This window comes from Rousettus aegyptiacus, unplaced genomic scaffold (genome assembly GCF_014176215.1).
Source record: "Rousettus aegyptiacus isolate mRouAeg1 unplaced genomic scaffold, mRouAeg1.p scaffold_m13_p_9, whole genome shotgun sequence".
Lineage (NCBI taxonomy): Eukaryota > Metazoa > Chordata > Mammalia > Chiroptera > Pteropodidae > Rousettus > Rousettus aegyptiacus.
In genome coordinates, this window is record NW_023416312.1 from 33,243,432 (window position 1) to 33,254,882 (window position 11,451).

Genomic DNA, 11,451 nt, shown 5'->3' on the forward strand with positions numbered 1-11,451 from the left:
TGACCCGGTCCTAGGGCTCCTCCCCGTGTCCCCATTCCAGTTGCCGGGGCCCTACAGTTTCCTCGTTAGCTTCAGAAACAGGACAAAGCATAATCCGAAGCTGCTGCCATCCCATCAGGCACATGAATAATCTGGCTCTCGCCTGCCTCAGTGCCCTAGCTGAAAACAATGAGTAACTCGTAGTAGAGTTACTTCTTCCCACTTCTTCCTTGTCTGCTTTCAGAAGATGTACTTTTGCCTGTTTATCAACACGTTCTAATCCTGAACGTTTTCCAAAGTCCTTGTACAAATCAAGACCTCCATGGACAGACCTCCATGCTCCACATCCTCATCGAGTCTTAGCACCCACCGTCTTTGTAATTTTCTTTTATGTGGCCATTGAGTGTGTACACCCCGGTTCATTTCTTGGACTTCGTAACCTGCAGATGTTACCTGTTTCAAAATAAAATTACCTACAATTGCTGAACCGCATACTAGTGTGGGCGGCCTGGCAAGGGACTGTTGTGTCACCTTCGAGTGCGAGAGTCCATTTCTGGCATGGACGCTGTAGTGCTGGCATCTCCAGGATACTGAGAGGGTGTGTTAAGACAGTGTAGAGTCATATTTAAAGTGTGTGATGTCCTGCAGATTTCTGTCGTTTCTACGTTGTCAGTTTCAAAATCAAGGGCACTTGTAATATGGAGTCATCCAGAATTGGAACCTGGAGAACTTGACATTGGACAAGTCATTTCCTCTGCCGGGTCCTCCGTCTCCTCACTGGAAAGAGGTGATGGGTTGGGGTGGGGGTCCTTGTGGTGTTAGATTTCTGATACCGTCCACATCTCTACTACTCGGTGTTGTCTTTTGAGACTATGAGGTGGGCAATGTAACCCGACTGTGCAGATGAGGAAATGGAGGTGCTGAGAGATGAAGTGACTGGCCCAAGGTCATGGGGCTCAGGGGGGCAGGGAGGGACATTGATCCCGGATGCTTTCCAGATGCCCTCCCCTCTCAGACATGCATGGAGTGCTTGGGTGGCGCGTGCACATCCTGTTTGCACACTACTTTACCCATTTCCTACTTGCTTTCATGTGCAGGCCACAGCAGCTGCTCACAGCTTTCCTGGGAGCTGGGCTGGGCAGGACTGGTGACGTGCTCTTACCCTTATGACTCAGGTGAGGAAACCAAGGGCCAGAGAGATGATGTGACTAAGAAAGCAGACCTCAGAGCTTGGGCACCCTCAGAGTACATCTAGTCCAATCCTGTGCCTTGAGAGATGGGAAACTTAAGGGCCAGAGAGAGAAAAGGCGGGGCCAGAGTCACTTGTGGAGGCAGTGGCAGAGCTGGCTCAGAGACCCCAGGCAAGTCGCTTCCCTTCTCTGAGTCTGTTCTGCCATGTGCGCCATGAGGAACAGTAACCCCTGCAGAGTATCAGCGAGGTTGGAAGGAGATAGTGCACCAAAGTGCTGGGCCCAGGGCCTGGTGCCGGTGGTGACAAAGATGACGAGGAGCAGGAGGATGGACGCCCAGGAAATCTCCAAACCAGACGTCTCAGGGGACTGAGAGGGTGCTGGCAGGAGGAACCTCAGTGGTGGGAAGCCATGAGGGGTGGGGTTCTGGCTCAATGAAGGGAGACGGGAAAGGTAGGGGCAGCCTGGGTGGGTGGGAGGGTGAGTGTCATCAGAGAGTGGTGAGAGATGGTGCTATTGCCCCAAATGGTACCGTGAGCCCCTCGAAGGCAGTGGGAACAGACTGCAGTGGGCAGAGCACACAGTCGAATCAGAGGGTTCTGGATTCGAGGCCCAGCGCTACTTTCTGGCTGTATGCCTTAGGGCGAGTGTCTTCCCTCTCAGAGCCTCACTTTCCTCATCTGTGGAATGGGCCTGATCATCTCCACTCAGGGCTGTCTGGTTAAGTAAAACCCAGACCCATACAAGAAACGGTTAAGTGAATGTTCAGAAAACTTTATGCACAATAGTCAATAACTAGAAACAAGTGAATCGAGGAATGCTTGTCCATCAAGAGTGAGAGGAGTCAGTGGGCACAGGCCTGGGTGGGGAGAAAGCTGTGAGAGCTGCCCAGGTGCACGCACACCTCATCCAAGGGCCCTGGCGAGGACCAGGGTCTCAGAAAACCCTTGCTGAGATGCATTCGAGGGGAGCCTGTGGAAGGTCCAAGGCTGGGGCGGGAGGGAGGCCTGCTATGGAGTCATGGTTGCCCTGTGACTGAGGTGGTAGGCCACCTCCAAGGTGACCAGCCTGACCCTCCTGGGGGACCCAGTCTGGCTGCATTCCCCATGGCCCTCCTGCCACCTCTCTGCTCTCCTCCTCCCTGACCAGGCTGCTCTCAGCACTGCCCCCTGCAGGGTGGGAGGGAGTGGGCCCCTGGGAGGCTGACCCTGGGGAAGGTGGAGTGGTCAGGGGAAAGTGTTATAACCTACAGGCCTGGGGACTTGGTGCCCTCCCCAGCACCTTGTCTCTGATGACTGCTGTTTCCTCCTTTCCAGATGAGCTGCCACTTCTCAGGTGCATGCTGCACACAGTGCTCAAACTCACACCTGTGGCTTTTGTGAGAGCCCCACGTTCATCCACGAAAAGGCATGTGCCTACTGTGTGCACAACAGGGTCCTGGGAGGTTCCCAGGACGAGGGGACCGGAAACGTCGTGTATCATTCATTCATCGTGCCAGGGCTGGGCTCCCTGGCATCCTTCACCCACCCCCTGCTCTTCCGGCCCCCCACACATTTCAGGCCACACATTTGGAAACCTAAAGGGAAAGGGACCCCATTTTTGTCAGAATCACAGAGTGCTTTTGTAGCCAAGCAGGGACCCAAGCACCCAGAGTGGCAGATGTTGACAGCACTGGGCAACAAGGCAGAGACCCGCCTGAAGCCTGTCTTTAGAGGAGGTGCAGACAGAACCAGGTTCCTGGGGGTGTGACCTATGCAGCCCCAGAGGACCTTGCACTCAGAAGGGCTCCACATGTGATTCAATGCTCTGCTGTTGTTCTCTTGGAATTCTTAATAATTTTTCGGGGGGGAGAGGGAGTAGGGGGAGACCCACATTTTCATTTTTCGCTGGGCCTGGCAAATTATATCATGGGGTTTACGTCAGGATCCAGGTCTGGCTGAGAGACCTCTTTTCAGAGAAAAGAGGCAATGCAGACAGGGGCCCTAACTACTCTCTCCCTCCTAACCTGGGCCTTTGTCCTCCCAAGGTGCGAACATCACTGGGGGACCTGGGAAAGCTCCGGGCACTGTCCCTGTCCACTACCAAGCCTTTCCCAGGGGCCCTGAGTGTCTCTGTCCCCATTGTCACCCACCGGAAGAATTGCAGAACTAGCTGCAACCCCTCCCCCCCCCGCCCCCTTTCAGGGCTCACCCAGCCCTAGAAGACACCAGGACCTAGGCCTGGCCTTGGCCTCAATGGGACAGCCCTGCTTCCAATGAAGGGCTCCGGGAGTCCCGAACAGGCCTCAGGTCACGACCGCAGGCAACGGGCTTTCGGAGGAGGTTTGAACGCAGCTTTGCTTTCATCGAATCTATTCTCAGCAATAATGATCCTCCTCCTACCTGCTGGAGGGGAGAGAACGCCACCGTGAGGCCTACCTCATTGTCCTTTAGGCTCCCTCTGAGGGATGAGGTCCTGAAATTGCGTGGATGATGAGGGAAGGGTTCCGGGACACTGCCCCCAAACGTGGGGACAGGGACCCTGTCCCTTGGTGGGAGGGACAGGGGCACTAATCTGCAGTCTCCACCCCATCCCTTCTCCTGTTTCCCCCACTCCGCACTGGCATCTAACTGGGGCTGCATTGTGTAGGAAATCACATAACTCTGTGGACGGGGGGGGGGTGGGGTCTCTCGAAACTCACGGTCTCCACACTCACAGGCACCTTCACATTGCCCAGCTCCCTGCTTGCCTCTTAGACAGAGGCGAGCCCCCTCCCCCTCAACCCGCCATCCCCTCCCCCATCCCAGAGAGTGGACCATGGGCCACTCAGGGCAACACCTGCACCAGTAATGGAGGGAACGGGAACGTGCCAATTCATTTTGCAACTTTAATGTAACACTGATACCAAAAACATGACAGCACGACAACAGCACACGAGGAAAGCAGGAGGGCAAAGAGAGCTGAGTCTTGCATGCCATCTTTGATGGGCAAGCAGAGGCTGCCTAGAGTGCTATGTGGACATGGAGTCTGAGGAGGCACTCTGACTGGGTGAGTGATTGCTGCAGTTCAGCGTTGTCTGGAAACGCAGGACACAAAAGCAAAGGCAGAAAATAGAAATACACGTGAAACAGTAAGGGATATAAAGAATAGAACAAGAGTCTATCCAAACTCTCATCATTCCCCCTCCCCACACCAGGCCTTCTATGTACCTCTCATAACCCTTCCTCAGCCTGCCCTGCCCTTCAGAGTCTCATTTATCACCTGAAAATCCTACTGGATCCAGGAGAAGAAGCTGGCACTCGTTCTGGCGGCATTTCTGGTCCGGATGGTGGAGCTGGTGCTGGGGCCATCTAGGACGGTGGTGTTGGTCCCACCATCAGTGCCACCGCTGATGCCGGCTCTCCAAGTGGCCCTCCCGTTGGCACGGTTGCTGTTCAGAATGTACTGATGGTATCTGGCCCAGAAAGCAAAGGGGATCCTGGCCCAGGCATCGCCAAAATCTCCGTCCTCGTCCCACGACAGAAGCTCCACCTGTATGTCGTCCCAGCTCCACCGTCCAATCAGAGCTTCATCCCCAATATTCATCTGGGCCCTCATCTGGGCCCTGGCATGTTCCTCAGCCATATCCACGTCCATCGTCTTGAAGGCATCATCCACAGCCTCTAAGAAATGAGCCTTCCATTCCTGGGGATCTCGGTTCTGATTCTGTGATGGAATAACAGCAACCCTCCTAACAGATACCCCGCATTCACTGAGCACCCTACACCCCCGGTGCACTGTGCGTAATCACAATAAAAACAAAGACCGCTGGAGTCGGGCTCCTCTTACTCTGGGCCAGACCTGGGATTTTGCCCCATCCTTCACATGCACAATGTCATGAACTTGGGCGAGTTACCTAGGAACTTTTCTGAGTCTCAGTGTCCTCACTGGACAGACAAATGGCATAAGAAGCCCGTGACTGCGAAACAGACAAGGGCTGGGAAGTGACAGCCCCTGGGCCTGGCCCCCAGCAGAGGACCTCCATTACCTGGGCGATGAATCTCAGCACCCTCATCTTGCTGGTCTCGTGGCAGGCCCGCAGGCCCCAGAGGAATTCATACTCGGAAGGGCTGCTATTGGGGATTTTCTTGTATTCCAGGTACCTCAGTGGAGAGGAAGATAGACTTTTGCCTCTAGCCATGTAGACCTGTTGTCATGCTAATGGCTCCCACCTGGTCCCTTCTCAACCCCATGCTACAGCTCAGCTCCTGCAGGAGGACTGCCCTGGCCCTCTGGCCCATGCCCCACTCCCAGGGTTTCTGCCTCCAATACCCGAGGCCTTATAAGCTCTGGGCTGTTGGTCCTACCCGGCAGCCACGGGGAAGTGCGGGGTGGGGGGTGGGAAACATGTGTAGGGTGTCTGTTCATAAGAAGGCCACGAGTTTCGTGCCCCTCGTCACAATGACCCCGGATTCCTATTGGGTGTGTTGTAAACAGAGGAGCCATTTCTTCAGGCCCCCTGCTCTGAGCACACCCCACTGCAGGGTCTCACCCGTGGCCTGGCTGAGCCCTGGGACAGTCCACCACAGAAAACGATGGTGAAGGGAAGGGAAGCAACAGTCCGAGAACAGTGTACTCCGCACACACTCCCGATCATGTGCGCGCGAACGTATGCTAGTGCACCTGTGTGAGTGCGCACGTGTTCTCCGAGGACCGAGGATAAGGTGGGCCCTGACCCGAAAGTCAGGGGGGCTGGCCTCCAGGCCTGAATGGGCCCCTGACTAGCTGGGGCCATGCTCAGACTTCTAGTCTCTGAGCCACAGGTTCCTGAGGTGTAAAGCAGGGGACAGACATTCTCCTACAACCTGCAGGGCAGGTGCTGAGTGACATGGTGGATGTAACACGCCCCGCACCATGTTCTCAGACAACGTGTGCCCCCTTTCCCCAAGACCGCCCCAGAATTCTAATCCCACAGACACTCATATATCCCCACCCACACCCACCCCAGAGACCCCATCCCTCTAGTGTTAAGATATAGGACGGGGAATGGTTTCCTCAGACAGACCAGCACACAAGAAAGGCACAGATGTGAGACGAAGTTATCTCAGTCAATACTTACTTCTGCTTCACAAAGTCATCTGTAATGAGCTTCCTCAGATCGCCAAGAAATGGGTGCCTCATCCTGAGGGCAAGGAAAGGAGTCCGTGGCAGTGCCCAGATGTGAGCAAGAGCACACTCCCTAACAGGACTGAGAGCTTCCTGACCCCGTGGGGCAGCCCCATGAGGCCTGGGCATGCAGCAGAGGTCAGACGGCTACTTGTCAGCGATGGCCTACATAAGGGTTTGATGGAGCCCCAAATTCTGATGGTTTCTCTTAGATCTCTTCTGGGGACAGAGAGGGGACACAGAGCAGAAAGGGGGCTGAGAGTTCAGGACCATTTTTCCATGCACCCTGGTGAGACCCTTTGCGCTCTGCCTAGTCCAGGATGCCCACTCCCCTGTACCAGACCACCAAGCTGTTGCAATCCCGGGGCCTCCTGTGCCCAAGGACAATGCTGAGGGGCCGCGAGAGGCCAGAGAGTCCGATCATACCCAGGGCGCAGTCCCATCTTGCGTAGTGCCTCCCAGAGGACAGCTGTGAGGGGAGATGAGGTACAAGAATTTAGAACACGAAGGTGAGACTGAGGGCAGCCCCTCGGCTGCAGGTCCAGCCACTCACCCTCGCTGGCCCGGTTGCCATTCATGAAGATGACTCCCAGAATCACCAAGAGGAGACTCAGCCTGGGAGTGTCCTTGGTCCTAAAGGTGTCGAAAGAGGGATCCTGTCCAGCAGCCATTTTCCCGAGAGACTACAGCCGGCTCACCCAACTAGCCTCTCTCAGACTGCTCCGCTACAGGGCAGTTCTTCCCACTCTGTGCATGGCTTGCTACCTGATCCAGACAATTCACTCCTCCTCTTGGAACTGCATCATTTCATCCGCCAAATGTTCCCTCCCAGGATTCTGCTGAGGACAGGGTTAGGCAGGGAGCAAATGCTTGCCAAAGGTGTGTCCGGAAGCACATCCACACCTTCCCTGCCTTTTGCCCATGGGAGCTACACTGGACAAGAAGCTCCCCCAGAACCAACCACTCTACCAAGCCTGGGCCAACCACTTAGCAGGAAGAGGAAAGCAACAAGAAGCCTGCTTTTTTGGAGGAGGGGGTGAGGGTGAAACCCTGACTGCAGCAAGGCCTCATCCAGGCTCCTACCCCTTTCATCTGGTAGTCACCTGGCACCGATAACTATGCGTGGGCATTGTGCTAAGCCCTCTAGCCCTGTTTTCCTCTTTCTCTGAGAGGAGGGGGAGGCACCACCTAGGAAGGACACGATTCCCCTGCCCCTTCTCACTTTCCCAGGAGGCGAGCAGAGGAATCCCGAGTACAGACAAGAATGTACAGGTGTTCTTCCTTGTCGATCTCCTTCAGGTGGATCCCGAACTTCTACACGGGGAGAAAACAGAATGTGAGGTTTAAAAAACAACAACAACAACAACAACAACAACAACAAACATGCTGGGTGTCCTGCAGGCAGTCACTCCATTCCCTGTCAAAACATTTCCAAAGTCATGGGGGAGGGTGAAGAGAGGATGCAGAAGAGCTGGCCTGCAGGAGCTCTGGCACTGGCCGAGGCAACAGGACCCACTTCAGGAGACAGCAGATGCTTCAGAGAGCACGAGAGAGAGAGGAACCCAGGGGAGGAAGTATGTAGTGGAAGCTCCCAGGTGGAGAAGCTAGGCAAGGCTTCCCTGCCACTCTTGTTCCACAGAGCTGCTCCCATCCCCACACCCACCTTTTCCAGGGTGTATGTTGCTCGTTCAATGATCTCAGGGAAATGTTCGTCATATTCTCGGATAACGTCCTTCAGCATGTCTGCAGGAGGGGGTGACGTGGGGGAAAGCACCTGGGCTGAGCGGGGGCCACGGAGCTGCAGCCCCTCGGACAGCCCTGCTGAGGGGAACAGAGTCAAGACCCCGTACTGTGCACATGGAGCCATCGGCCAAGGCCTGATGCGGGACCCACTGGGGAGGGCTGGGGGAGGAGGGAGGGCAGAGTTCAGGGTGGGGGTACAGTTGTCCACCTGAGCGCTTGATGGGGATCTTCTTGTAGTCCTTAATCATCAGGTATTTCACCAACTTATTTGCCTGGAGAAGGAAGAGCACATGGGGAGGCGAAGGCATGGGTGAGCTCAAAGAACTGGCCATCAAGGGAGGAGGAGGGAGAGGGGAGGAAAGGCAGACTTCTTACCCTCTCTTGCAGAAGGGTCACGTTGCGGGGTGGCAAGCACAGTACGTGCCTTGAGGGTACCTGGGACCTCAGGGCCATTGGGGGCCGAGGGGTCATCTGAACCTGCACCGTCGATGGGGGCTGCGGTGCTCTCCAAGTCGGTGGGACCGCAAGAGGCTCTCTCTCCTCCTCGCTGCTCTCATACTCATCATCCAGGTGCTTGGACTGTAGCATTGGGGAGAGGAGAGACCCAGGGCTACCAAGATTACTGTACCAAAGCTCCTGGCAACATCTTCACCAGGGCAGGTACTTGGGAATAAGAGTAGTAGGAACAGCAGATGACATGTGCAGAGTGCTTACTATGTGTCAGGCACTGAGCCAACTATTTCTCCCTCCAGGCCTGAGGGTAGGGACTACGCGGAGTAAAAACATGCTAGCACACTTGTGTTGGAGAAATTTGGACGAGCTAAGAGGAGGAAAGGGGAGGAGAGGGGAGGGGAGGGGAGAGGAGGGAAAATATGGGAAGGGAGGGGAGGGGTCAGAAGGGGCGAAGAGCAAGGGGGAGAGAGAGAGAGGTAAGAGAAAGGAGAAGAGCAAGGGGGCTTTGGAGAGGATAGGGAGTCTCACCTTCTTCGTCCTCTTGCCTCCCATCCTGGCCCAGGGCTCATCGCTGTTCTGAGCAGTGGCAGCTGCACCTTCCTGCTCAGGGGCGCTGGTGGCCATCTTGGCCTTGGCAGCAGCTGTCGCCACAACATTCTGAGGTTCCACCCACCGAGTCTTAGCAAGAGCCTTTCCAGACTTGGTCGTCTTGGGCCGGGTGGCTGCCCCCTCCCCTGAAGATACTGCAGCTTGGGGCACCCCAGAGGCAGCGCTGGGGCCCTCTGCAGCAGCCTCTTGGGTCGGGGCAGGTCTCTTGGGGCGTGGGAAGGCCATGCCACTGACACCTGCTGGCTGCCCAAAATCAAAGACATCCTTCTGGCCCAGGAAGGCTGTCTTGGGCCGGGTGGCATCCACCTCGCTGGTACACGGAGCCTGAGAGAAAGTGCAGGCAGTACTAGGACCCTCACTAGCAACCTCCTCCTGGGCCTGGGAGGTTGGCTGAGGCTGTGAGGAGGTTGCTGGCACCCCAGAGGCGGCCATCTCACTGTTGACTGGCATCTGGGAGCTGTGCGGAGAAGCAAGGGTTGTCTCCGGGGTGGCAGCTCCCTGAGCCTCGGTCGCCACAAATGTCGTGGGCTGGGTATCTTCTCCTGAGGCCTGGTCTGTGGCCAGCAGGTGGCTAGCGACCACCCGATTATAGGCGGCGCGTGCAGCAGCAGCAGCAGCCCGAGCAGCACGGTTGGAGGCGGCAGCGCGGGCTACGTTGGCAGCATGAGCGGCCGCCTCATTGGCAAGTGTTTCCGGATCCAGCTGAAATGCCTCCACCAGAGTCTGGGCCAGCGTAGGGTTTTCCAGTTCCCAGGGCTCATTCTGCAAGGCGGGAAAGAGGGGTAGGGGAAGGCAGACAACTCTGCACACTCGCATCATGTTTCCCTGTGCCGGCCAGCCTCCTCCAGGCAGCCAGCCAGCCCCCACCACCCTCCAGGCCCTCCCCAACCTCCTTTCTCCCCGCAGAAGAGACATTTGGTTTGGAGAGGCTGGGCGGTCCTCCCCCATCAACCCTTCCCTTCACCCACTCCCCTTTGCAAACGACCCCCATTCCCCCCTTGAGCAGGGCCAGCAGGTGGCCAAGAAGGGGCCTCACCGACAAGATGCGAAAACCTGGACCCAAGCTCCCAAAGGCTCTGAGGAGACGCATGTCAAAGCTGGTGAAGGTGCCATAGCCCCCGAAAGCACCAAATTCTTCATAGTCATTTCCTTCAACCATCTCTTCCTCCCGGACTTCATCGCTACCCTCATCCATGTCTTCAGCGTTGAAGCTTTCTGATTCCATGCGGAAGCTTCCCTCAGCCATGCTGGGGTCCGAAGGAGAAGAGAGCGCAGCCCTAAGAGGTAGGGTGAGGCCTCTGTGGTGGGGGCAGTAAAAGGGGGAGGGGGCGGGATCCAAGGGAGGCTGGCCGCTCGGGAGGTTACTGGGGGGACAGGGGGGGGGAATCATCTGCTACTAGACAGTAGGGGTGAGGGGAGTGAGTGAGGTCTGCTGGAGTAGATTCTGTCAGAGACAGAGCCCTAGGAGAGGGATGGAAGAGGTCGGAGGAGACACCCCGCACCGAAAGGGGAGTCGTGGTCCGGCTGGCTCCCCATCCCAGCGGCTCGATTTGAATAGAGGGGTGGATTGGCGGGCTTGGGTCTGAAGAGCCCCAAAGGGTATGGATGCATCGAGAAAGGGAGAAACAAAGGGCCCGAATTTAAGGGCTGGAGCAGGGAGCCAGGATGAAGGGAGAGCAGATGAGATGTGAGGGCTCAGACACACGGGGCCCGCCGAAAGCCCTGGGAAACTGAATCCTAGGGACCTTTTGGCTAGGTCCGGGTGGGTGGGGGGATTCAGGGGATGCCCGTCAGGTTGGGCTCACACGGGAGCGCTAACGGTGGATGGGGCGGGGGCCTCGGACTAGGTGAGGCTCCAGTCGGAGCGTTGCAGGTCTCAAAACCCAGGACTGGAATTACAGGAGAGGGGCAAAGCAGTCAGCTGGGTGGGAGTGACCTAGGAGTGGTTGGGTGGGGATGGGGCCTGGATCTAAGGCAGCTCAGCCCGGACCACACGAGTCTGCTAAAACGGTTCGGATCTCCGCTGTCAGCAGGGCTCGGATCCGGGAGCCTGGGTCCGGTGGCTGGGGTGGATGGGGCTGCTATCGCGGATCTAATGGGATTCGGGTTCTGAGTGCTTGGGCTTTGTTCAGCTCCGGGGGCTGGGAGGGGGTGGCGTGCCAGGTTCCACTCGCCCTCTCCCAGTCCTGTCTGGGGCTGGACCCTTACCTTCCCTGAGGCTCCAATGGCGTCGGTCCTCAGCACCAGTAACCCCGCAGCCGCGCCCTCGCCTACTGCTGCCAGCACAGCAGCTCCGACCACCCCGCCCCTTTTCTCCGCGCACCCCCCGCCCCCCGCGGCTGGGCAGCCTGCG

The 11,451-nt window shown here is 56.9% G+C and overlaps 1 protein-coding gene and 1 non-coding gene across 4 annotated transcripts; both read right to left on the reverse strand.

The window, feature by feature from the left end:
* Positions 1–4,021: 4,021 nt before the first annotated feature.
* LOC118607774 (melanoma-associated antigen D4) lies at positions 4,022–11,451 on the reverse strand. 3 transcript variants are annotated; one of them, XM_036226613.1, is made up of 13 exons: positions 11,307–11,451; positions 10,135–10,345; positions 9,018–9,860; positions 8,412–8,615; positions 8,245–8,308; positions 7,957–8,036; positions 7,516–7,607; positions 6,847–6,926; positions 6,720–6,762; positions 6,247–6,309; positions 5,176–5,290; positions 4,410–4,853; positions 4,022–4,224 (listed from the first exon to the last, which is right to left on the reverse strand). In XM_036226613.1, the coding sequence occupies exons 2-12, from the start codon at positions 10,342–10,344 to the stop codon at positions 4,419–4,421; spliced, it is 2,229 nt and encodes a 742-aa protein (XP_036082506.1). In that variant the 5' UTR covers position 10,345; positions 11,307–11,451; the 3' UTR covers positions 4,022–4,224; positions 4,410–4,418. The 3 variants fall into 3 exon arrangements, 2 of the variants coding, with proteins under 2 accessions (XP_036082506.1, XP_036082505.1); XM_036226612.1 differs by having other exon boundaries at positions 10,135–10,375; positions 11,307–11,418; XR_004952809.1 differs by lacking the exons at positions 4,022–4,224; positions 4,410–4,853 and having other exon boundaries at positions 5,204–5,290; positions 6,247–6,512; positions 10,135–10,375; positions 11,307–11,419.
* On the reverse strand, positions 5,535–5,664 carry LOC118608170. Its single transcript, XR_004952962.1, has one exon. It is a non-coding gene; the product is annotated as a small nucleolar RNA SNORA11 (small nucleolar RNA).

What these genes read in the sequence shown, in the direction of transcription:
- LOC118607774 (XM_036226613.1), bottom strand. Translation starts at nt 10,344, where the DNA reads ATGGCTGAGGGAAGCTTCCGCATGGAATCAGAAAGCTTCAACGCTGAA. An exon ending in GATCCCCATCAAGCGCTCAG is followed by an intron (nt 8,037 to 8,244) that starts GTGGACAACTGT and finishes CCCCTCCTGCAG; the next exon opens with ACATGCTGAAGGACGTTATC. An exon ending in AAGATGGGACTGCGCCCTGG is followed by an intron (nt 6,310 to 6,719) that starts GTATGATCGGAC and finishes CCTTGCCCTCAG; the next exon opens with GATGAGGCACCCATTTCTTG.